The 27,626-nt window shown below is 38.4% G+C and overlaps 1 protein-coding gene across 1 annotated transcript; it reads right to left on the reverse strand.

The window, feature by feature from the left end:
• Positions 1-1,053: 1,053 nt before the first annotated feature.
• On the reverse strand, positions 1,054-26,722 carry NEDD1 (NEDD1 gamma-tubulin ring complex targeting factor). The gene is made up of 15 exons (XM_054186238.1): positions 26,548-26,722; positions 25,297-25,440; positions 23,283-23,377; positions 21,716-21,832; positions 20,380-20,520; positions 12,101-12,330; positions 10,870-11,071; positions 9,760-9,946; positions 6,730-6,861; positions 6,482-6,529; positions 5,819-6,042; positions 4,927-5,083; positions 4,456-4,612; positions 2,104-2,170; positions 1,054-1,413 (listed from the first exon to the last, which is right to left on the reverse strand). Exons 2-15 carry the CDS (start codon positions 25,430-25,432, stop codon positions 1,309-1,311), a joined length of 1,998 nt encoding a protein of 665 aa, XP_054042213.1. The 5' UTR covers positions 25,433-25,440; positions 26,548-26,722; the 3' UTR covers positions 1,054-1,308.
• Positions 26,723-27,626: the final 904 nt, after the last annotated feature.

Genomic DNA, 27,626 nt, shown 5'->3' on the forward strand with positions numbered 1-27,626 from the left:
TGTGAAAAGAAACAACAAAATATTAGTGGGAAAATTAAGAAGCCTCCAGAACAATTTAAATAGCAAGAAACACTTGTAGAAGTCTTTCAGATAAATTTGTATTTAATTTAAAATTTTAATTTAATTTTTAAATTAATTTAAATTGAAGTTTTAATTTAATGTAATCTCTTGGCACAGATAAATCCAAGCCAGGCCTCCCATGAACTTCAGTAGAGTCAGGGCTTCATACTGAGCTTCATTTCAGAAGTGTTCACACACAAGTATGATACCGTTATGCTACTGAAGTAATGATTTTTCTTTAATGTGTGTTATGTTAATTGTACAACTAAGAGAGTAGTTAGATTTGGTTTGGAGCTCTCTCAAAAAGGCTACAATAATGCTAAACTGACAAGGTTCAAAACTAAAACACAACTGCTCAATACAAAGTGTTGTCCACTATGAATAAAAAGGAAGGGGGGGCGCAGATGCTTGAGTCAAAGACTGAAAGATGGCATTTACCCAATGCTATATTATTAATGGCAGAGTATACTTACATTTTGAAGTCTAAAGTTGCATTCAAATTGTACAAGCTGTGACAATATTCAAATACATGTAAATAAAAAGCATTCTAGTTTCATAGCTAAAGTTGTAAGAAAAATCTCACTGTGCAGTTGAAGTAGGATTTGCAACATCAGAGTTCATAGCAGACAAATTTCAGATTTACGAATATAATAAGAAAGATCATGGCACTGATGTTGTCAATATTTTCAAGCTCTAGTTTTACTCAGGCTAGCAGAGTTGCCAGCTGAATAAAGTTAACTGAATACAGTACTTTCCAGCTCCTTATAAACAAGGCTCCACGTCACACAGATGAGCTTTCTCGCTCCTCTTTTTCACCAAGAAAAGTATCTGAAAGGCAACCTACAGTCATTGTGTCTGATCGCAGTAAAATAAAGAAGCTGATAGAAAAGTAGGTATATCAAAAAATTCTTACAGAAAAGGCATCTGTCCTGTTTTGATTTTGTTATAAAAAGGCACTTCACATATTGCTAAAACTCTGATAATGTACTAATCCTTTTAGTTTTTCTGTTAGAAGGATGTATTTCAAGGTGGTTAGCATGAGTATGCAAACGTTCTTTATACAGTGTTTATCTGTTAAAAATTTTAAAATTACACATAGTATCTTACACCATTTATTTAGAAGAAAAGATTCCCTTTCAAAATAATAGCAGGTCTTCATACAATACTTCAGGGATGATGGATGATCTGTCATAAACAACACACCACCTGTAGTGAGTTCACGCTAATAAAATTAGCAGTGTAAATCCTTCAGAAGTGAGTCCTCAGTCTTTTGTTTTCCTCTCGCAGTCTCTCAATTTCAGCTACTAAGCTTTCATTTACAGAATACCTTTCAAGTAAAGCGTGCATTTCATTCTAGAGAAAAGAAAAAAGCTCCAATCAGCAGCTATAAAGTTAATTATTCCAGTTTCAGACTATCAATTCTCATATCCCTTTTGAAAATTAAAGAACCTAGATAATACTGGTTTTAGAAACTTTTGATAAGAACAGTAAGAATTTTTTTTATGCTGACATACAGTATTTTGATCATTAATACATTAGTGAATATTTTATCAAAGGATATATTGCACTACTTCAGGATGAGACTCTACTAATGCAGGTTCCATTAAAGTGTTCAGTACCAAGACAAGGTCTTTTTAATGCAGATCAAAAGAACAAAGATTCATAAAAAGATTAACTTAAAGAACACAGAACACAGTTCAGCATGGATGCAGTACCTATAAGTGAAGCTTTCTATTTGAACTCCATCTATCTCCTCCTTACCCCAGCTCTTTCTCGGTCCTTTCCAAAGGACAGCTGAATTTGTTTCCCTTTTCTCTTTTTATAACTCCTGAAATACGGAATTCATGATACCTACCCATTTATTTATCAATCATAAACCAGTTTAACAGATTCCAATTCATAGTTTCCCCCTCCTTCACATCTAATCCTCCCTTTCCTGCTCTTAGTAAGCAAAATTGATTTTGTTTTGAGAGAAGTTGGCACGCCTTGGTATTACTCAAAATGAAAACTGAATATACTTCCCACCATGCTCTGTGTACATACCAACTGCATATGGAACTGCTTGATCATCTCCACTTGCAAATTCACAATATCTCGATGACACGCTTCTCTGGGGGAAGAATTTCAAAAGGACAATGCTTAGTTTTATTTAGAAAGCAGTAATTCTCTCCAATCCTCAGCACCCAGAACCCCACACTTCCTCACCTTCATAACACTGTGAAACATGGGTCTAAAAACCTTTAAGCCATGAAATGTACTCCTCTACTGCTTATTTTGTTATGACATTGACTTTCATAATTACCATTTTTTCAGTTTATGAAAGACTTAGGATCTTTTCTGTTTAGAAATATAGAAATGTACGTGGCGGTATCAACATATTTTTTTTCGCTGCTCTCATTTTTACCATTCAAAGTTAATTTTCAATCCCTCAATCACAAGTATTGCAGAGAAAGATATTTATCTATACCTGAAGATACATCTTTTCGGTACATCCCTTTCAGCACTCTTTTGTAAGAGGGCCCAAAACATCAACAGTGATAAATGATACATGATCCTCGAGCCCACAGAATGCTCCAGGTTAATCTACATAAGAAGTAGTGGCAGCATTGTCCATGAATTGACATGAATTTGTCAATTCATGGGCAACTATTCCACACTATAAGAACCAAGCTTGGAAATACCCTCTGAACACTACACCAGTGTTCCAGATGCTAAGGAAGAACAAGGAGAACAGCTCACAAAAAAGCAGGCAAGCTCATACGCTCTTCCTCAACAGCACATCACAGTGCAATCGTCTGAGGCCAAATACTGTGCTACAGATACCAACAGCCCGAGAAAGTCTTAAGTAGACACACAGAGATCTTATTCCATTCTCCTTTCCTAAAACACATAGCAAACCCAAAGGGAATATATTCTTCACGGTTTATTTCCACAGGTTATTGTGCTTCAGACCTCCTATTAAAAGCAAACAGTCTTCAATGGTATCTAGCATAGATGCCAGCTGGCAGCTTAGAAACTCAAAGATGTAGGTTATCTCCCAAAGACAGGAAGTTCAAGAAACAAGCGGCTTTTTGGAATCACATGAGTTATATATTCCTCCTGACCCTTTTCTAAGGTCCTTGTTTTTTCCCCCCATTACCTGAAGAGAAATGGATTTCAGGCAAGAGTGATAAAAATCCTTTCCTCAGATTCCAGAGGGTGAAAGCAGTTATCAATGAGAAACTTGCAATGGCTCCCTTCCCTCTTACTGACCTGAGTACAAACAATCTTTTACATTTGGTTTTAATGTATCCACAATTTACAACTGGGAAAAGGGCCAGTAGAGCCTTCCAGTCACTCCAGGAAGTATAGGTCAGAAAAGAAACACAATCTCTGAGGCTCCTGACCTCAGATACTGGAAGTACAAGACTGACGAGCATACCTTCCAACAATGGGATGCCTAAACACAGACTTTAAAGAAAAAACATCTGCAATCCATAGACTGCGATTTAAATCATGTGAAAGTTACATTTTTTAATCAGATCCGTGATTATTGCCAAAAAATCCCAAGGGAGTTTTTCTATACTATATCCTTATTTAAAGACATTTAATAACATTCAATGTATTTTTCTGTTGGCAGATACAGAACAGGCATAGCACACGGACCTACTGCTAATCTAGTTTTGCATTGCTTTTTGTCATCAAGACAGCAATACTTCTCCTGGTCTTTTCCCCTCCACCACGTCAGTCAACCTACTTCATCTTAAACACGGTCTGGGAAGCGAACCCCTAGATACAACTCTCCTCTCAACTTCTTTCTCAGCTTCTCTTTCTCAACTTCTTTCATGACAAGTAGAATGTTAGTTAGGTATCCACAAACACAAAATAATCTGATACCAGCCATCACTTACAGAACAGACATTACTTTAATGACAAGCTGCACCAGTAGAAATACACACAGTATTTTGCCTTATACATACCAAGCTAACAACAATCAAAGCCAATACAAGTCAACCATCTAGATCAAACTCTCCAAAATGTCAACTTTAAGAGAATTTTCCCCTGCTGGGACAAGACATGAGCAGGGAGGGAAAGAAATCAGCATAAGGCTTCATGAAAGCAGTACGGACCTCATTATGCAGATGAATTTACCATCCAAGAAGTATTCAAGCACTCATTCTGAAAACATGTTAGCAACATGCATTAAAAACCCTCAGAGACATCAGTGTAATTAGGCATCGGAGCTATCCAAAATAAATAAAGTTTCATACCTAAATTTCCATGATTAGGGCTATATATGTGTTTATATGGAGGAACACGTTAAATATTGGGAAGTATGTTAAAGCAGATGCTAAAACATCTTATTAAGTAAAACATGTCATTGAAAACAAAAGTCTTCTGCATGAATACCAGTACCTGAAGTCATCCATTGTTTCTTGTATCATATTCTGAATGAAGTTTATTTGGATTGATGTCAGAGGTGCATTTGGTCTGCTGCTCCCAATGGTTTCTACTATTTTTTCTGACAATGAACTGGCAACTCCAGCAGTGACAGGGGATGTTATCTTTGGACCTTTACAAATAAAATTAAATACATAAATAAGAATTAATTTTTTAAAAATCAGCATAATGGAGTACAAGAGGGTGGGGTTTTTTTATTTCTCTTGATGCTTGTCAATATTTTTTCTCAAATATTACCTAGTTAAAGAAGTCTTGATTTAGAATAAGCTTTTTCAGAGGCAAATAAATACGTTCTAGGAGGGCTAACTAGATTTACAGAAGAATCAGGATTGTATGTTTTTTTTATAAGGCTAAGGCTATTTTACCAGGTTTCACATAAGTTTGCAGTCAACCACGCCTAAAACTGGGCCAAAATGATCAACTTACTTATTGAGGTAGTACCATTTACTGGCAAATCATATGCAGGATGCACCTGAATATTCTTCACAAGTCTCTCATTTGTATCAGGAGCCTTTACAGCAGTGGATGATGGTGGAGGACTTAAAGTTATGGATTCTGCACTTGATGAGCTCGATTTTGAAAGCTGACAATAAGAATAAGAATAATAATTAAAAAAATAAAAGACGACGAACTCTACTTAATTACACTTGAAGACCAAGTTTTCAGCAGGAATGCACTGTCAAGCATTTTTGGTTTCAGGAATTTGCTCACAAATCTGTTTTTCATTTTCTAGCAAGACATTGATTGCTAAAATAGTCAAAATTGCCTCAAGTGTGCACACATAGAAAGGAGTGCAAAAGGCAGAGGCCTCTTAATTTTCGCATCAAACATTTTGTGGCAAGGTTATAAACATCATTCCTAGCAAACTCAGACTTCTCAAAAGCAATACAAAAGGAGCCAAGGTCTCAGCAGAAGCATATCAAAGATAGCTCAAGGAGGAAGAGGAGGGAGATCGAGAATAGGAAAAGAAGAGAGCGTGGAATTAACCTAATAAATGATAAGCAATCATACTGGTGCAACCAACTAATGATCATTCTTGATTTTCTAGAAAAATAAAGATATTCTTCAAGCTAGCCCAGTTTTGTTTCATGTGAACGTTTATAACCTGAGCTTATATAAAGAGAAACATACATTTTTCTTGCATTACTGAAGGTCAACACACTTAAACTGAAAAACATTTTACAGATTTGTGTCAATAGCGTGAACAGAGTTGTAAAATAAGATTAGCTAGGATGACATTAAGGATTTTTCCTTCAAGTAGTAGTATCCTATCAAGATTCTAAAATGACCACTCATAGCAAGAATTAGTATAGTATACCTGCTTTAAGACTTCTTTAGATTCTTGTTTTCCAAGATTTATTTTCTTAGTGTCAGTCTCTAGATGTTCCTCCTCTTCTTTAACTGGAGATCCCACAAGTGCATGTAATGGGCTGGACCGTATCCCTTGCGCGCTACTGCCCACTGGGTTTCTTTTTATTGGTAAAGCATTGGTGAGCTGTGGGAGAAAATCTAAACCCAAAAGGTAGGACTGAAAATCCAGACCTAAAAAGGAAAAGGGAAGGGTGAAACACATAGGCCAAAAAAGAAATACACACACCAAATCAAACCCACAAGTAAAATGCCCGCACACCCACACAGGACAAATAATCCCAAGAAAATCACCCAAAAATGCACCCCACAAAAAACTAAGTCCTTAAATCCAACTTACACTGTCACTGTCCTTATGAAAGTAATAAAGCATGAAAAACCTCCATATATCACTATAAATTGCATAAAGGAAAAACAAAATCACTTTAGGCCCATACTTTTGGGGTTCCCATTACCATGTTGTGTCTTAGCACCTCAACGCGTTAGACAATTTCCAGAAAAGTTCATTTGTTTCAGCATCTGCTTTCATCATACAACAAAAGTAGCATGCAAGAACTAGCACAGGCCTCCAAAGGCCTACCACTGACAAAGAATATATTGAAAGTATGTTTACCGTCTCCTTTTCCTTGAGGATCTTCATTCAATTTACTTCCAATAATATCTACGAAGTATCAGAGCATAGACAAATTAAGTGTTTATTAAATGAAATCTACATCAATATTCATATCATTGCATTGAGTTCGTAATCAAGGACAAATTAAAATACCAAGTAGGTACAGTGGTCGGTAACGCACAAACGTCAACAAGTCGTGCTATACGTAGATGAATGATGCTTTACAAATTTTAGTATTAGCAACTTACCATCTCTGACTGGAGAAAACACATCTCCTAAACTATTTCGACCCAAATCATCAAAATTCTTTAAATCAGTTTTTTTCCCATGATCTGTTTCTTTAGATGGAATCACATCCAAGCTGCAACTATGGGGAAAGCCTTTAAAGGGACAAGAACATTCAGTTAGTAATTGACATTTTCCAAAAATAACACACATTATCCCCAAACAATGTCACAGTAAGCATGATGCCTGGTAGATGTAGAAAGCACTTTAGAACTTTCTACAGATTCCAGGTAGAAAGACAACTTTAACTTCCTTATTTGGGCTGCCAGTGCAGGTGAATATAACTAAAAGCTAAGATGCCTATTAACAAAAATAAGATACAGTTGGATTCGTTTCCTCTTTTTAAAAAGGGTTGACAAACTGGAGAACGCACTAATTTTCAGATATATCTACATGATGGATGCAGCAAATTTATGGTGTATCAGAGGAAATGAAAAATAGTGAATGTGCCTTCTGCAAAGAAGGTAACCACGTTCAGATAATCAAAATGTAAATCTATTCTGCAAGAAGATAAATCTGCTTCACTGGGGCCATTAAGCATTCTAAGGGAAATTCTATGAAACATTTATTTTAAAGTTTACCTGATGTTAGGATATTCCCTGCTTATTTCTAAGATTAGGAAATCAGAGTGGGGTTACAGCTGCAGACAAAAGAAACTTGTTCCACCCTCAAGCCCCATCCCTGACCCAATCTGGGGGAAAAAAGTTAGCTTTCGTATGCATGGTAACAGGTGCAGTTGTCTGAAGAATGAAAGTGTATCTTAAGACCAAAAAAAACCCCAGTAGTTATTAAAACTACAGTTTTCAGATGAGGAATACATGGAGAAGTGAACTGAACCGCTAAGATAACCACCTAAATAACTTTCACAATTTAGTATGTTTGAAAACCAGATCAGGACTGTAAGTATGCTGCTGTTCTTCCCTCACCGAGCTCCTACTCTAAAAGTGCCTATGGTTGTTTGGTTTTTTTTATAAGTTAAGATCTAGGCAAAGAGCATTAGTGCTGTGCAATACATAAATAAGTCTCCTACAAATAAGTCACCTGTACATACAAAAGCTTTACTTTGTACCTACTTTAATTAAAAAAAAAAAAACAACACAACAAAAAACCAAATCACTGTTCGTAAAACCTGTAACTACTTCTCTGTGTGGGATTACTTCAAGTGATCCAAATGTGACTGTGTGGATGACTACAACTAATTACGCCCAAGTATTTACATCAACTGGAACTTGAGTCAGGTTTAAGATTTCACTTTTAAATGTATTAATATATCGCATTTTCCATTCCTTCAGATGTGTCAGTTGTGACACATACATAGGTCTGCACTTGCTTGTCCATTAAGTAAACACTGGGCGTACTGAGTCAAGCTAGAAGTGCAGTATCAACCTGTGCCAGAATTTACAGAGGATCTACATGGAAGAAGCATAACAGGTCAAAATGCCTTTTGTATATTTTTACCCATTCCCAGTAATCTAAGTGTAGCAAGTACCTAAACCAAAGGACGGCTGTTAAATAGGAGTTTATGGGAAGGCAGCTCAAAGTACATCCAAACTTCTCATCACATTCTGCCTTCATTTATACTTTTGTACTTTAAAATACATGTGACAAAAAGCGCCAGTCCATTTATAAACTGTACGAACAGGTGTTTTCTTGTTTTAAATACGCTATCAATCAGATCACTTTACTGAATGCCTCTTATTTCTGCAAAGCTAAACCCCATAATCAGAGTCTAGAAGAGTTTTCACGGAACATATGAAGTTTGTGATCTCTCATCCATTCCCATTTATAAGTTTAAAGACCGTATCTTCTGAAGTATACAAAGGTGTTTACTTCTAAAGTGAACACTCAGTTTAATGAAAAATATTTGTTTTACTTGGCAAGCCTTCATTTTCTTAAAACATTTATTTATTATGCATGATCCTGTTTAAGGGGTAACAGCCATTACATATTCAAATAAAGATAATAAATCATATATTTTAACTGAAATAAAATTTTCCACACCATTCAGTAATGTTGATTAGCAACACTTCTTGCACACATAGGAAGCATTCTACTTCACCTCATACTTCACTGCCTACCCAAGGGAGGTCATTAATGCACATCCCTATGGACTGCAGTGGCTTATTGCCTAATTACTGTTGCTAAATGTGTTTCTCCTTATTTAAAAAGGGAGGGAAAAAGTGCTGTTGCATTAAAACGGCTTGAGGATTTTTTCCAAGAATCAAACTAACAGTGTCATTGATTTGACTATATTTTCAGAACTTTTCAGAACTCTTGAATTAAATAAAATTTTAAGAGTACATTTCACACAGTGGCAGAATTTTAGAATAATGCTCAGAATTCTTAAAAAGAACTTGTTAATTTCAGAAGCATAAATAGCAAGTACAGTTATACAACTAATCATACTTGCAACTATATTTAACATCTTTCCTACCATGTGATATTGGAATCATGCCTCACACAAAAATACAGTTCAGTTCTCACTTTGATTTTTAGAGTAGGTTGTGGGTTTTTCTCCTGTGTTTTGTTTGGTTGGTTTTTTTTAGATGAGGTCTGTTACTCCTGTTCATTAACGGAATTACAAACCATGAGCTGTGCATTCCATACAGACATCGCGTCAGAAAATGTATTGTGTACATAAGGATAATCTATAGGAAGTCTACAGACCGCAAGAGAGAACCCCACAATATCACCATAGAGTTTTCTCCTTTAAAGTTTAAATACATACTTTTACTTCAAGTCTAGAATTTTAGACTCCACACGTCTAAAGCTTGGAGTAGGACCCAATTCACTTCCCACAGTCTCACAGTATGTCTAATGCAGTAGGGGAGGGCTAAGAAGGTGCAGATGTGCATGCACATACACACAGGTCTTCCAAACAAATGCCCTTCTCTCAGTGAAGTTTTTATACTGTAATTCTCAAGGCATGAAATATTCCTTTCATCTTCTATGTTATGCTAAATATAATTATAAGAGTAGGAAGAATACACTACCTGTTTTCTCCTGAAGAACCTCTCCTCCTTTATTCTCATTTGGCAATCTCAAATGAGATGAAACTGTTGCTGATGCTTGAGAGGCAACGTTTTTGATGCCAGTATTTTGAAATCCTCCAGGATTACTACCAGATTTGACTTCTACTCTTTTGGATACAGGTTTATTTGAAGAAGCCGTAAGGTTAGACTGAAGATGAAAATAGAACAAAGAGATGTTATAATTCCTTCAGCTAAGAGTAAAAATATAAGCCAATATTCTTTCTGCCTCAAAACACTAAAAAAAAGTTCAGTTCAAGTTGCAAAGGAGATATGTAAAGTTGCCTAGGAGATATGACTTTAAAAATATAAAAAAATGTAACTTCAAAGAACATGAGAAACATCTGTATTATTATATGAATACTGCATGGACCTGCAAAAGAATAGCAACAGAACATAAGGTAACACTGGAGTGACCTGGCAGGAGCCAATTTTGATCCTAGGCTTAGGCATAGGAAAAATAAGAGATTACATTATTAGAGACTCCAAGTTGTAAAGGAATAGTCAACTACCAGCAGCAAGTATGCTGGAAGAGGAGGAAAGTCTCAGACTGGTAAAGAATCCGCTTCAAAGGTTCTCTCTGTGTCCACTGAATGGATGTGTGGGGTTTCTGGATAGAGCAGAGCCTAATTAATTCTTGGAAGAATCTCTTAAGCCTTCTTTATTATTTAATCAACTTCACCATCTACATGTGCCTGCAAAAGGCCATGCAAAATACCTTAAGACGGGCAGCTATGCGTCTTCACCCTAAGCAGAAGGGCCATTACAGACTTCTCCGCTACTCCCTACAAATGAATCTAAAATGCTACAAACTGATCTGCAATGGCAGCAGATTCACACTAGGAAATTTTCATTTCTACACTGAGGCTACAAATGGGGACAATTCCACATTAAAACCCCCTTAAAACAGCACTTAAGACTGAGCAGTTTACAATTTCTGCATTGGCATCTATAGTGCTTAGAAACTGAATGCTAACTTTTTTTAAACTTTTTTTAGAACTTAAATTTATGCTTTGCTTTCATTAGTCTGCCTGTTGAGCAATAAAAAGGAAAGGTGGTTTTTTTTTTTTTTACCTTGGAAAAAGTGCTACTGAACTGAAGACGTATGCATTTCACACAGCCTTTGTGAGCAATAACTGTTTTCACTGGTGATGTCAGTTGTCTTAAGTCATACTGGCAGATTTTTCCCCGGGAACATCCTATAGCCAAAGTAGTACCATCAGGCATGAAGTCTACTGTTGTGAGAGGAAAATCAGCTACTATTGTTGTCAGCAACCTTCAAACAGGAGGAAGGACAGGATGGAGAAGCTTTTAGAGTTCAAAAGTTAGACTTTTTGAAACAGTGTATCTAAAAAAAAAAGAAGTATAAAAGCTTTCATAATTCAGCTACAGGGCAGTAGTTCCACTTCTCCAGCGCCAAGTAAATTCAGCAAAATATCTTACAGAACAGTGGATTGCGTTTATACTAAGTGTTCATGCTTAACAAATTAAAGGTTGCATATGCCCCAAAAGATTTCACCAGGACAGGATCAAATTGCCTTCATAACAGCAGTTCTGACACCAACATTATTTACTGGTATCATCATTTCCAGCAGCAATCAAACTACATACATCCTCTAGCTTCCCAAGCCCATCGACTCTAACCTTCCCATAACTCTAGGAAGAACTTGAGGTCCTAGTTTGCATCCTTCTACTAAACCCCTCCAAGCTAGAGCCAGACTTCTATTCAGCTAGAGTGAAAGCACACCCACACTAGAACCACAGACCCATGAAACCACTTGCCATCCTACCCTCTTACTACACAGCCCCATCACCTATGTACATCATCCTGTATTTGCTGCTTTTTCAACCGATGCTCTCCCATATTTAAGGCTCACTATCTCAGCAACTCTGTGCACCACAGTTACGTCTTGTATCTTGAACTAGAAAAGCAGGCAAGCTGAGCTCAGGTGGCTGCAGGTCCTCACGGGCTGTACTGCCCCTCACAGAAGTTAACTGTTCTGTATTGACAAGAAAAGCCCGTACACGAGCACTTGGGAGCAGTCACTCATACATAGCACCTCAATTAGAACCCACATATCTTGGAGTTTTTTTTGATTGTTTGGGTGGGTTTTTTTGGTTTTTTTTTAAATAAAAAGGCAAAATGGACTATGGGACACATTCTTCAGTAGCGATATGCCAACCACTTCAACCATTCTGAGTGGGGTCTAAATTAGGTATTTCACGTCACAGTTAGGCATGGTTTTTCAGTTTATAAGAGCCAAATAAGGATCCTATAAAATCAAAGGTTTTTAAATATACTCACTTTTTACTTGAAGTGTCATAGAGAATAATTCTTTTATCCAAACCTACAGTTACAAGCAGCAGCTTATTGACTGGAGAAAAGCAGATTTCTGAAGCTGGTGCTTTATGAGTATTTTCAAAATTATGATATGGGCTCTGGCTATTTACATCCCACAGCGTTACACCACCACTGTCAGAAACACTGCCCAGCAAGGATTTCTTAAAGGATGAATATTTCAAGTGTCGAATAGGCTGTAAAACAGACATAAAAAATGAATTATAATACCACTATTAAACATCACATTTAGTTATTTTGCAAACACACAAACACATTAGGAATACAAATGTTACATTAAGTTATAGTAGTCTACTAAGGCTGGCCACTCTAAAAAATAAAAAGTAAAAAAAAAAAAAAAACACCACACCCACCACATTCATTTTGCATTACAATGCCATTTTTGCTGTCAGGGGGCAGATTTTTTGTGTGTGTCTGCGTGTGTCTGCGTACCATGAGCTAATTAAAAAAAAGGAAAAAAAAGAAAACTTCTAGAAAAGTTTCTTGATTTTTCAGCAACTATCACGCCATCATACATGCTAAAAAAAACACCAACAAAAAAACCCCATACAACACACCACATCTAAAAATAAAGAAGTTAAAAGCGTGTGAAAAGGTACATTGTTTCATTGATTGGTCTCCTGCCAAGAATGTTAAACTTAATTCCCCTCCACTGATTTGAAGTACTTGGACATAAGCCAATTTCATAAGACAAAAAGACTCCAGAGTCATGCAAGTACATAGGTCCTGCAGAAGAACAGGCTTCACCCTGGGACCTGGGACCACAGAAGAGGATAACACGCCTAGTTTACCACGTGCGGCCTTGTTACCACAGAACCACGTACTACAGGAACTTAACTTGCCTCTCAGAAGCAAGTAAGTATCCTCTTTCCACCATATTGCTTCAGAGCATGTTTCAGAACCCCACTGCTCTAATATTAAATTACAATATTCAATTTCCAGATTAATTTTATTTTATATGACCCATTTGCACCAGTTCACTCCTGTGATATGTGTTGGTTTATATGCCTCCAACATAACTTCTACCATGACCATGAGCCAACAATGTGCCCATGTGGCCAAGAAGGCCCATGGCATCCTGGGGTGCATCAAGAGAGTGTGGCCAGCAGGTCGAGGGAGGTCATCCTCCCCCTCTACTCTGCCCTGGTGAGGCCGCACCTGGAGTACTGTGTCCAGTTCTGGGCTCCGCGGTTCAAGAAGGACAGGGAACTGCTGGAGAGGGTGCAGCAAAGGGCTACCAAGATGATTAGGGGACTGGAACACCTCTCTTACGAAGAAAGGCTGAGGGATTTGGGTCTCTTCAGTCTGGAAAAAAAACGACTGAGGGGAGATCTCATCAACACTTATAAATACTTAAAGGGTGGGGGTCAGGAGGATGGGGCCAGGCTCTTTTCAATGGTGCCCAGGGACAGGACTGGAGGTAATGGACACAAACTCGAGCACAGGAAGTTCCACCTAAACATGAGGAGGAACTTCTTTACTTTGAGGGTGGCAGAGCACTGGAACAGGCTGCCCAGAGAGGTGGTGGAGTCGCCATCTCTGGAGACATTCAAAACCCACCTGGACGCATTCCTGTGCAACCTGCTCTAGGTGACCCTGCTCTGGCAGGGGGGTTGGACTAGATGATCTCCAGAGGTCCCTTCCAACCCCTATCATTCTGTGATTCTGTGACAATAACACCCTTACACTTAAATTGTTTCTTAACTCCCCATTGCTGCTTTTCCCTGTTTTAATAGACAGCCACCTCACCACCTTTCAGACTTTATTTTGCTATAAACAATAAGTGAGACTCAGTCTCCTAAGACTGGTTTTTCAGTACAGTCTCCTTGCAGCTCTCCCAGTTTGAATCTTTCTTGAATACAGACAACCAAAGTCTTGTATGATCCTCAAAGCATTTTGCTACTGCCTTTGCAAAGGTAGTAATACTTCCTCTGTAAATACTCATCCTGACGTATCCTAGATTGCATTTTCGTTTTTGTGAACCAATCTGTTTTGGTTGCTCAATGCCATTTTATGATCAAGAAGCCCAAGTCCTTCTTTCCCTTGGGAATTTTCAAATCCTAGTCTAATAAGAAAAGCCTCAATTGTGACCTAAGTCTAATACCTTGATATCTATACTGTCATTGTTGCTCCCATGTCTATTATTTCAATCATTTTTGGATACTGACACAATCCTCTCTCTTACAGGCAATACATTCCAACTGAGCCTCATCATAGGTCTAATTCTCATATCATAACCATTACTGAAAAATATTAAACAAGATTAGCTACTGATAACCCAAACAAATATTTTCTTTCAATATTACCTACTGTATTCTTTCCTATAGCCAATTTCTCACCCATCCTCAATTCCTTTCTAACCTCTATCCTCTCTAGTATTTTCTCACAAGGCACTGAATCAAGTGCTTTACTCAAGTCCAGACAGATGAGAGCCATTACATTTTATTTGTCTGAAAATGCTCTCAAAAAGCTATTACATTATTCTAGTATAGACCACACCGCAATGCACTGTATTGGATTTTATCCTATTTCTCTCTAACTTCATTTTAATGGAGATATGTGTTGGTTTATATGCTTCCAATGTAATTTCTAGCACTTGTGTTGCATGTCTTGCTGGAAACGTAATTGCTCGACAAAGAAGTGGCACCCTCAACTGCATATTCAAATAGGACAGAAGATGACTGTTTATAATTAATACAGCCCTCTACTGGACACGATGGAGACATTTTTATCAGCATTTTTCAGTTTATTTACACTAACGAAATAAACATTGAGAGATTCAGGAACAACAGCCTCAATTATGTACACGATCTACATGAGAAACATGCCCATCCCTCACAGTTCCCTCAATTATTCACTTCCAAATGCTTTCCTTACTGCCCTGGCATCTGCTCATGCTCCATTTTCTTCCACCTCTGTCCTCCTGCCCACCAAGATTACTCTCTCCCAGCTCTCCTCAAACCGCCCTTGCTATCCTATCAAGTCTCCCGTTTCCTTTTCTTTTTTCCTTCTGATCTCACAGGACCAAGGCAAGTTCTCCATTTTCTTTCATATATGTACCTTCCCCATGTTACCTGTTTCCCATTTCTCACTGAAGTCCTGGTGCTTCCTCAGAGCAGCTTAACAGTTTAATTTCAGGTTGCCAATGAAGGAGGTGTGAGGAAGCTCCTATTCACTACCCACTTTCACTGAATTAGCTTAGCCGCAAGCTTCACTTGCAACAATGCAATTGCTAGATCAGACTCAAGGAACAGAGGCCCTTAAATTTGTGCACACTTTTACATGAGACAGTCAAATGCATCATATTGGCATCCCTGACAATATGCTACATGTCTGAGTTTCAAAGTCTTGCCCAGACAGCTGAAGGCATGAAAGAAACTCATTCCAGAAGTGAGTCACTTAATCTGAAGTTTTTAAAAAACACAAACCAATCAACTCTATCTGAGAAACATCTGGGTGAAAAAATATAGCTTTAAGCTTAGCACAGTTAGAAAGAGCAGACAACCGAGCCTCATATGGGAAAGCATCAAGTTTTAAGAGGCAGGTGGTCAAACAACATCACTTACAGTAAGTCATAGCTGCATTTTGCTCATTTCCCACCCCACCCATAAATCAACTAGAAACTGTATTTTAGAAAAAGAATAGGCTTCATGAAGTAGCATTCTGTCTTTAAAATATTGACTCAACTCTACCTGAATTTTATAACAAGACAAACAAAAAAAACAACACGCTATCCAGGGACCACTGGAGTGAAGTTAAAACACACAAACAGACACTATGAAAGCTGACAAGTATACATAGAGAAGTATCCTTTTTGTGACCCACTGCTGCAAGAGAATGGGACTTCTTGTACAGGAAGAGATGAATTATTACACTTGATCAGATAGTTAAACTATTTAGTCCTACAACATATGTATGAAAGTGCTTGATACTGGAGTTCTAAAGAAGGCAAAAGGAATTCCTCCCCACCCACCACAGGAGACAGATCCAGGATAATCTAGGCACAAGTCTCTTCCAATTAGTTAAAACCAAAACTTACCTCCTTTATAATATTCCTTCTGCTGTAATTCTCAAGTTACTTTTCCAACCTTCTCCCTCTGATTAATTTTATTGCCAAAGAGCGCGTTAAAAAATCAAAAATCACCATGATCAACTGCGTGTTCACAGAGGAAATGTTACCCTGAATTTAGCATTATTGTTTAACTGTGTATCCTTTTATGTTAAGTGTTATTTAAGAAGAGTCTATTTTTTCAGTTCCATTCTTTTCTCTTTACCAGACTTCTTCCCTACTTCTAATCCCTCTGTAACTCTGCCAATCCTAATTCTGTAAACTTTTTTTGAGCTGTCACACATACTATTTTAGATCAGAGTCTATCAACTATTTTTGACTTTAATACATGTTTCTTTATCTTATTTCTTGTACTTCCTAATGTTTTTGTCTATCTTAGTGACAAGAAACTAACAAGTAGTCACAGTCTTCACCAAACAGTTTTTTTTAAAAAAAAAAATGTTGATTTTTGCTTGGCATGATAAAGTCACACAGAACTTCAGTACACTCCTAGTCAAGTTTTTTCCCTGAAGCAGCTGAACTTCATTTATCATCTCTTGTCCCTTTTCTTAAGTTATGGTTTAGAAACAAGAGTTCTGTTACTTGGATTTTGAACACTAGGGCCTCCAACTCAGACTAGGTGAAAATAGCCCCAATACAGTTGTATTGTACCGCCAGCAATATGAATCCCAAGCCTAAAAAGGGCACACAACCCATATGGTTTAACAGTAAGGTTTACTAGTTACAAGAAAAAAAATTAGCTAAGAATGTGGGAGACAAGTTAAACGTCAGTACTTTTCTGAAAGGAAGCCCAAGAACATTTACAGATTACAATTTCATCCCCAGAAATCAAATGGCAAAAGCGTGGGACATGATTCATTGGGAAAAATCTGGCTAGGCAAGCTTAAGTATCTTGTCTGAATTGCATCTAAGGGGATATTTAAGATTGCTTTATTTTAAGTCAGTATAGCTGTTCACTAAGCAAAACTCAAATATGCTTAAGTAAATGTCTGAACAGAAGTGGGAAGGGGTCATCTATTTTCTAATTATTTTACTTACTAACACTAAAATCATTTCAAGATTATTAGGAACTATTGGAAAGAGTCATGTGTTGGAACTAACCTGCCAAGACTGGAAAAAAAAAAGAAGCAGCAAATATGAAGGCAAGTTTCACTACACCTTAATAAGTACAACTCCTGATGATCTCTGGGAATTCTGCACACACAGAACTACCAGAAACATGTTTAGCACAAGGTGCTGAACACACAAAGAGAAAATTAAGTCCTCCTTGGAACATTTTCCACACTCAATGTAGCACAAAAAGCTATATACATCTTTTTGCCTTAGCTGCGATTGTAGAAAATAAAAGTACATTTTATCTTTGAGCTTCACAGTAAGACAGCCAAACAATGAACAGTTCACTTCAGAAAGTGGCTGGTCCATTGCTAAGAAAGACTTCTTACGCTTAGGGTTTTTCACCGCTGGAAAACAAGTGAAAAGCCCAAAACTAAACCAAAAGTAGTCTAGTATCATCGATTACCTTATTTAAAGATAGTACAGTTTCTTAATCTCCTTTATACCTTAGAGAGCCTTGTAAGTGAGAAGGCAGATGTAAACACAGTTGATAGCCTTCAGTTTTTAAAGCTATTTCACTATATGGAGCGACCAGAACTCATCACACTTCTTTACAAATCGGCCAGCTGTTCAAACAACTAGGCTAAATCCTGTTGCTAGGAGAACAGCACCAGGCAGTGAAGACTTGAACAAACATTATGTTTTGAAACAAACCTTAATCCATCCTCACAACAGCAAGTAGATAAGAATCTGGTAGTCTAAATGAATACCAACAGCAAAGACAAATTATGGGATCTGCAAACAACTCTGTGCAAGAACTCAACTCTAATAAAGCACAAAGGTGTTTCTAAATCAAAATCAATTAATAGAATATAGCCCAAAACTCATATGAAAAGAAAATTGTTTAAAGTCACAGAAAGCACTGCAACCTTAGGCTATTCTACTACTTGTAGAGTCTATACAATATCAGAAATTAACTGGCAAGGAAACTACATTCCATCATGCCGAATCAAACAGAGACAAGCTAAATTTTATTAGGTTAGTTTGACCTCACATTCCCCAGTTGTAAAAAAGGTTACCAGGGAGTGATGACCCTTACTAAGCCAGACAGCTAGTGCCAGGATCAAGCAGGACAATAAACTGTGTATCTATTCAAACATGCTCTTAGAAACTGGGCCCCTAAACTATAAATCAAGTAAAGGCTTCTTAAATTTAACAGAATTACACAAGTCTTCAGATATTTGCTTCACTGCACAATTAATCCTGCAATTCTCAACAAGTAGCAATTAAAACCCAATACCAAAAATTGAGCTAGTTTTGCATACAGTGCACAAGGAGCATAGATAAATTTTAGGATATAAGATAAGCTGACAAACTGGGACATCCAAGTAGACATCCCATTACACAATTATAGCTCAGTCCATTTTAAATTAAGGCTACAATCAAATAACTGCCCCCCTTTAGAAAATATTATAGACCCTTTAGAAAGTGAACAGTAGCTCTGTGCTTGCAATTACTTTGATTTAACACTTCAAATATCTTTATCCATCTTAAAGGTCACTCAGCTTTGCAGTAGGCCTCTTGATTTCATCTGCCAAAATAGCTATTCACTGCATCACTTATTCCTATTCCTAATCACTTTTTGGTGGAAAGAGTTGAATATATCAAACAGGCTGACACAAGTCATCCTCATAAGAATTTTTTCATTTTCTATTTAACTAGCAACGTAGTCCGCACTCTGGATATTCACCTCATCTGTGTAATCCGGCCATGGATATCCCTGTAGCTCCTGCCTCACAGCCACGTTTCTTTTTATAAGATCACAACAATCAAATTAGAAAAAATGGACTGACTACATAGATGGATTTTTAAGATCAAACCAAATATGAAGTACAATTTTCCTTCAATATAAGTATGAGACTACAGTGATGGATCAAAGACACTGCAGCACCTAAGAGCAGAGATAGTCTGAATTTAATGGAGATATTTCAAAAGAAAGTATACCACAATTCCCACGATGTTATAACGTCGTAAGATTCTTCATCAAGTCATATTGTTCACGCTAGACAGGAAAAAAATTTAACTTCACACTCTATCTGCAATCTAGGACTGAAAAAGCTGCTGCAGTAACAGAAAATGACTAAATAATAACTTCAATATTCCCTGCAACATTAAAGGCCAGGTTTAGGACCAAAGTAACGGTTCTGCATCCCCTAGGCAGCTTCTACCTCAGTAAAAATAACTCAGTAAGAAAATAAAAGAATGCCTAGAACAGAAACGCTTGCTTGTGCCTAAGACTTAATGTGAGTATTACATTAAGAACACACACCGGAACTTCTGATGGAACAACACATCTCATTTACTACTGCAGATGCCCCTATAACAAGGCAATTCCCCTAACGGTACCCACTAATTCTCCAGTATCTTTTGCATCTGCCAAAAGGAAGTGCAGTGGAAAACCCTACCAAGGCCCTTAAGTAGCACACATGCTTTGTGTTTGTCTTTTGCATAGTTTTCCTTCAAATTAGTTATCCAAAATCCTATCTAAACACCTCCATAGGTAATGTAAAATCTCATTGCTTTTCTCTTTGAGCAGCTGTGCAATTTTAATCTCCAGATTAAATAAATTTACTATTTGCAAATGCAGGTTTATATTCACCCGTACTGTACGGATGCCTCTGTTCAGTTGTAAATCTGATTACTTTGGATAAGTCAGAACTCAGGCTACATGATCTTTGTTCTTTGCAACAATACACATTGAGTCGTGCACTCAAATCCTCCTTTGGTTTGTAAAGCCAACTGTTTTTTGTTCAGTTCTAAGATGTGTAGAAGTTTGTTCTTGAGGCACCAGAGTCTACAAAGTAAAATGTGCTGTAACCTGCATATAAGTAAAGGTACTTGAGAAATCTGTATTTCAACATTACCTACTATTTAAGACTAGAATACACACAATGGTCTGTTTTTTCCTTTCCATAAGCGAACTCTTAAAAATTAAAAGGAAACAGATTAACAAAATTTAAAAGCTCTTGTTAGGTACTTTCCATTTCTAGTCACTGTGAATTACAGCTTCATACCTGAAAGGAACTTAGAATAGATAGCCTACCTGACGGCTGCTATAACCAAAGGGAGTACTTGATAAGTTGGTGGTAACACTGTGTAGGATAATTTCACCACTCAATGATCCAGAAGCAATGTAGCAATCATTCCAATTATATGTAACACACGTGACTTCATCTTTATGATCCTGTGGGGAAGGGGTGTTAGAGGGAGAGGGTTAAAGACATTCAGGATAACCATATTCCTTCCTATTCTGTGCTTGTGCAGAAAAACTTCAGCTTGACATTTTTTTCTGACCATCTGTAACATTTAAGAATATTATTTAAGAGTTATTATGGAATATCCCAGAAAACAGCAGCAGAACATACTGAAGATCAGCCGTTATATTTTAATAACTGTCTGGTTGTTTTCAGATTGCTTTAATAAATTAATAAAGATGATGCTGTAAGTATATACAATATTTTAATAAGACAACCATAGAGATATCTCCCACAGGTGTCATTAATGTTACTTTGAAAGTAAAGTCTTCCAGAAGCAAGTGATATTTTAATACACTTTCTGTTAATCTGATGTACTATTGCCAACTTCCCCTTCTGTCATTTTGGTATTAACACATATATTTACCAAATAGCTTTTCAGTATAGTCATTTGCAATGATGATATTGTGTTTTTCTGAATATATAGGGGAAGACAATCAAGTACTTCTAGCCCAAAAAAGGAGAAACAGATATTTAAAGTATTGCATTAACTACTTATTAGCTTTGGTTCAAACTGTAACTTTAGGAGTCCAAGAAAAAAAACAATAAATCAAACCCAAGGTTTTATAGCCTCTTTAACAGCGGTCCTAGATGAAGGCAAATCATCTACTGAAGGCATCATGGAAATATACCAGCCTATCCTAAGTTCTGTGCATCATAACAAGGTTTTAGAGAATTTATACTGGATCAGTTAAAAGACAATCATAACCCAGTTTTGCATAACATTAGTTCTACTACAGTATTCTAAAAATACAAAAGCATTTTCTTGTTTGACAGATCAGAAACAGCAATTATCTGAAATGCTGCCCTTGGAAAAAAATCCCCCCTCAGAGAGCATCAATACAAATTCGCAAAGTAAGAAGCCTATTCTGAAAATTTAAACATAGATTATTATAGAATATAGACTAGTACTCTGAAGACATCAAGTTAAGTATGCTTGTTAAATTAAATTTGCTATTTACAGCACATAAAGAACACAAACTTGAACAAGACACACACATGTGCTAGCTCCTATCCGTGAGCTTGATCCTACAGATACAGGACTTAGAGAAAGTAGATTTTTTACTGTTGGCAGCAAAACCTGGAAGTCATGAAAGCTACAGTTCTTCCTCCTTCCAAACTTACCTTAAGGCTACGGTAAACTTTTCTGGATTTCAGATCCCATATATTAACTGTGTTATCAAGGCCTCCACTCACAATATATGAGGAACTAGAATTCAAGCTCACACATGTCTGTTTTGCCTGATGGAGAAAATTAAAAGAGTATGTTAAAGATAATTAAGGGACTTATTCAAATCTACTTAAGAGCATATTGATGCGTGTTTTCATTTTCACTAACACAAATAGTCCCACTGACTGATGGAACTATGAGTACACTAAAGTAATTTCCTATAAAAAGGCATTTAAAATCCAGTCCAGTTTGGACACGTGTTTAATCTACATTAATTAATAAACTCTCAAATGTTTACCTTTCCCCATTTCAATTTTTTTTAGCATCTTTTCCTTCAATATGCACTTTCCCTTTAAACTATAGCTCCCTAAAGTGCAATCATAGACTCCTATTCAGGTACTGAGTTTTAAAAAGAAAATGCTAAGTTTAGAAAAAAACTCCTTAAAAGAAAATCAAAAAGTTGCCTAAGTCATGTACTTCACATTCCCTAAACATTACAAAGAATATTATAGCAGCAAAACTCGTAATTCAGTAAAGTGATTCTTTTTAAAATAATCATTGAAGTACAGCTTTTGAAAAAAATGTCAATCTTACATCGAGGACAAATTATTATTCAGTTCTATCATGTTGAAAATTCACTTTTAAGTTCCTCAGATTTGAATTAAGAAAAAAACAAGTCCCTCTAATTATTGACATGGTAAAACTGGAAATGATTGCATTAGTTATAGATCAGATCTAGTGAAATCTCCAGGACAAACACTCCATCTTTGAAAGTGTTTGCTTCGGCAACCTACAAGCCCGGTACAAACAACTTCTCAGAAAATGTCCAGTCCAAATTAGCATTACAATAGCTATCCAAGGAGAATAATCAGAATGATTTAGAACGCTAACAAGTCATTCAAGTAACCATGTCAAGAGACTCTTCTAAAACCAAGTTCAGCTTTCTGAAGAGTTTATAGGGCCACACTTCCATTTAACAGGGGAAAAAAAAAAAAAAAAACCCAACCATTGCAGTAGTTCTCCTATTTCATGTATTTCTAGAACCTAGCGCACGTACACTCCAGAACAACCTTTACATAGACTCTTATGTTTTTCAATGTACAATTCACAGGTGTATGCAATACTGGCAATGAAAATGCCAGTTGGAAAATGAAGTTCAAACTTGAGCTGTGTTCTGTTGCCTATGCGTTAGATCAAGTTTGAACCACTGACTGCCTTGGGCCATCACCCTGAGGCTCAACAGGCACGTTCCCCGAGCAGAAAGCTCTCAGCGGTGGACGCTAGTATAACTGCATTTGTATTTTCTTACTGGTAGAACTATTTTAGAAGCACTATTCCCCTCCCTCTTTACATGTATTTAACGATACACAAGGAAATGTTTTTAACATACGTGGCATAACTCTAACAATACTAAAATTAAATTGATCCCAATATGCCCAAGAAGTGTGACACAAACGGTACATGAGTGGGGGGAAAAAAAACACAAACAAAAAAACAGGGAAAAGCATCAGTCATACTTACCCCTTCAGCTATTTCAAAGAGTGAAACAGGTTTGCTTTTACAGCTTGAAACAACTATTTTATCACCAGCAGCAGACGCAGTGGCCAGGTATCTATCTTAGTCACAAGTTATGGACCATAACTGTATCGTACCAGTGATTAATAAAAGCAACGGTAAGTTTCCCTTACTGAACAGAAGGCAGATTGGTTAAACAGTCTGAAGTACTGTACCTTGAAGGGACCTAGAAATAGAAACATAAGGCTATTTTCTAAGCTTTCATTAAGAAGCTCTTGCATTAACTACATCCCTTACTTCCCAATACAAGGCAGAGCAATTTCTTTCAGAGAGAAGAGGAGAAATATCTGGCAGACATTATTTAAGATCTCTTTACCGCTAAGGCAGCTTATCCAGTCTACAATTTTGTTTCCCCACCACCCCCAAGTAAGAGCCTATTTATCACTAGAGTTCAAAGAAATGTCTGTTGCTGTCAGCATGCTATGGATTGAAAGAACAGTCCTGTTTGTGACAAGTGTTAAACTACTTCAACATATAGATTCTAGAGCACAATGAATGTTTGCTAATTTGTCTCCCTCTGTACTAAGGAAAAAAAAAAAAGACCACACCAAAAGAACCTTTTATGACACCACGTACCTCAAAGTAGTACGAAAAGCCATCAATATAGAACTGCAGAGCAGGGAAACTGCCTCTGCACCCCCACCATCATTTAGATCCACATACTGTACATCTACAGGCTGATGTCCATTGTGATTTTATATTTGCTTATTTAAGAATACAGGTTAATTGCCTGGATTTAACACCAAAGAACTGGTAGGCACATTAGTGCTTGCTATTTCTTTCGTTATTTTAAGGCACCATTTTAGCTTACAGAATTATACATAACCAAAATCAATGCTTTACCCCTAACAAATTAACAAACATTCAAAAGCATATACAGCAAGATACTTCATTGTTTCAGTTTCAGCAGGTGAAGAGGAGACTAGGTGGAAGATGACAAGACAGACTGTATATAGCTACAGTCTACTAAAGAACACATACATGTATACAATTTTTATATATATAATTATACCTATGCTTCAATTTATCTGCAAGCTCCATAGCTAACACATTGATTTGTGCTCTGATGGCTTTAACTTTTTTCTCATACATCCACTTATTTGCAGACTTAGAGACAGACACATTCAGAACTTGCAGGACATAACTGTTATGTGCCAACATCCTGTCTTTCCTTTACATCAAGATCAGACGTGGCTGCCTTTTCCTGTAACAGCCATACAAGCTATTCACCTGACAGTGCGCTGCTTTCATGAAATGTCTCATAATATTCACCGAATACCTGGCACCTCATATCAGTATCCTGTAATAGGCTTCCAAGAGAGAGGTGAAAGGTCTAAATGGGCCAGATCCATTTTCATGCATAGATCACCACCATCCTACAAATGTTTTTCTACACATCCAAAATATTTGTGCTTCCTCTGCAAATGCTACAGACAGCACAAAGCAAACCAGTGCCTACCGAGTAAGAGATACGTGTACACTATCAAAGACTATCAGAATCAATGAGAAACTGCTCAAGGAAAACAAACAAACAAAATCTGTCATTACAATTTTCCTCTCTACACTATGTATAGAATTTTACTACACTAGCAATTGCTTTGTTCAACCTTGTCAGTAAATGAAGCACTGCCTTGAAAGTGAATATTGTAATCAACTATTGAAGAAACAAATGAGTAAGCTTTAGAGTTGGTAGACAACCCAAGCATATCACAATCATTAAAAAAGCGTTAGCCTCCTAAAGGAAGAGAAACTTCTTCAGAAGCATTTACCAGCATGAGTTGATTTTGTAAATCACTTCAACACAGAGAACCACAAAATTTTCTTCACACTACATACAAACATTTTTATGCAAAACCCCAAAACTGCATCAGACCTGTGACTTGCAGACACTTCAATAAAAAAAATTCACTAAAATTTTGCGGAACGCTCACAAAACTATGGCTGAAACTGTAAAGGATACTATTGCTGGCCCAACATAGTGAGCTGACTGGATGTGTGGGTGTATGTGGGTTGAACTGCTCCAACACAGTTAGAGATGAGGAATCCCATATTTTAACGTCATCTCCTGATGAAGCAAAACGTATGCCTTCTTGCATGGCTGCACCTGTTTTTTGCAAAAAAAAAAAAAATTAAAATACATATATATAAGAAGTAAAAATATAAGCCAGAAAACTTCACAAGTCAAAAATAACTTCATCTATATTATTTGTTTTCTTGATAACACAATTAGTACCATTCAGATGAAGATACTACTGGAAGCAGCAGACACTCCACACTTTTGTTACTTGAATTCTTGCAGAAAGTGTATACTTTCCTTCTCACGAAGGAAAAGCCACCCCCTCTACAGTATCAAGAGACTAAAACGATGCTTATATCTCCACAGACTTTACAGCTGCCTAACAAGAAGCCGTGAGTATTTCAAAGGCTCGCTTCCCACCAGTAGATGGAGATATACAAGCTAGAATCAAACCGACTGTTGCAGGGGAAGGCTGGAAGTTTGGACCTAAAGGACTCACTTCAGCGTTCATTCTCACCACCCTATGGGAGACGTACGAAAATCCTTTAAGCTATAACAGTAGAATACGAGGGCTGACGAGTCACTTTTCAACGCAGCTTACACAACGTTAAAAAAAACAAAAAGACCACCAACAATAACATACTAGTATTTGTTTTGACCGACACCGTTTTAAGAGTGAAGGCCAGGCTAACCGATGCCACGTTGGTACAGTTTATTCTCAGCTGGGTAATTCTAAACTAGCAACAAACAAGGGCTCGAAAGGTAAAGCCTTTCCTTCAGCTGAAAGCACAACTACCTTGCAGCCAAAAGTTTCCGGGACGTTTCTACGTGGCTTCAGGCCACTAATTCTCACAGACGAGGATGTCTGGGAGAGGTGCATATCACTGACAAAACTACTCAGGAAACTCAAGGTCCACACCCGCCTTCGCCCGGCCGCTGCCCAAGGCATCAGCCGCGGGTTCTGCTCCCCGCTCCCTCGCTGTTCCCCTCGCCTCGCACGGGGCTCCTCTCCCCGCTCCGCGCCTTCAGCCCCCGGAGGCCGGGGGACGAGCCGCTCCGCGCCTCAGGGCGCCGCCACCGCCCGGCCCCGGCGCCGCTCCCGCCAAGGCGGGGCCCCGCCACCGGCCGCCACCGCGTTCCTCGCCCTCCCCGCGGGGCGCCGGGTCGCTCATCGCCCCCGCCGCCGTTGCCCACCTGTGAGAGCGGGCAGCGGGCCCAGCCCGAGCCCCTTCCCCTCCCGGCCCGGCGTCTCCTCAGGGATCGGGCCCGGCGCCGGCCGCCGCGATTGGCTGGGACCCTGCTGCTCCCAGTTCTCTACGGGGTCCGCACGCACTCCCGGCCAATGAGCGCCTCTCTCACGGCCCGACTTTCCGCGCCGCATCCAACTTAACAGCCCGTCCCAACAGCCCCCGCGCGCGCTCCCTCCACCGCCTCCCCCGGCGGCTACGGTGGCCCGGAAGGGGCCAAGGAGAGGCCGGGCGCCCGCGCGCACAGCCCCCAGCGTTGGGTCCGTTCCCAGCGCTGAGGCGGCACCCGGGGCCTTTGCGGAGGCCTGGCCTTGTCCGCGCGGCCGCATGAGGCCCGGCCCGAGGGCGTCCCGTAGTGTCGGGCCGTGGCGCGGCTGGAGGAGCCGGCCCGGTCCGGGCTCTGTGTGGAGGCGGGATACGTCGGGGATGGTGGCGGGTCACTGACCAGCGCGGAGCCGCCCCACGGAGGCTGCTAAGGGAAGCTGGAGCCCGCCGCGCGTTGAGACATAACGTCCCGCTCTCCCCCATGGGCCGGCTTCGGGGGATACCGCTCCGGCATCTGCCGCCTTGTAAACTTGGAGGAAAGGGTGCGTTTTCACTACTGAGTAAAGAGCATCCAGCACAGCCCGGTCCTTACTTTTCACTGGGACATCTTGGTGACAGATCGTCATAAATAAAAGTAGTAAATACATGCTGAGAAGTTCTTGTACCTGCCAACTCAAGGCTGTTCTTAATTATGTTCACAACATACCTGTTTGTAGCCTGACACGCTTTATGTTTACTTCCAGTAACTGAGCAAATAACAGAAAATCATTGCGTCTGTATTCTGACTTAGAATATAGCTCTTATTCTAGTCATGCTAAATTTTGTTGGAGGGATTTTATTTTATTTCGTTTTGTTTTTCATCTGGTAACACAAAAGCTAACCTTTCTTCAAAAGTAATATGTACTTTCACTGTCTCTGCTTTCTAAACCTAAGTAGAAAATTATATAGTAAAAGATTGTCTTTAAAAGGATATTAGACAAG

Source organism: Rissa tridactyla, chromosome 1 (genome assembly GCF_028500815.1).
Source record: "Rissa tridactyla isolate bRisTri1 chromosome 1, bRisTri1.patW.cur.20221130, whole genome shotgun sequence".
In the NCBI taxonomy this organism is placed as follows: Eukaryota; Metazoa; Chordata; class Aves; order Charadriiformes; family Laridae; genus Rissa; species Rissa tridactyla.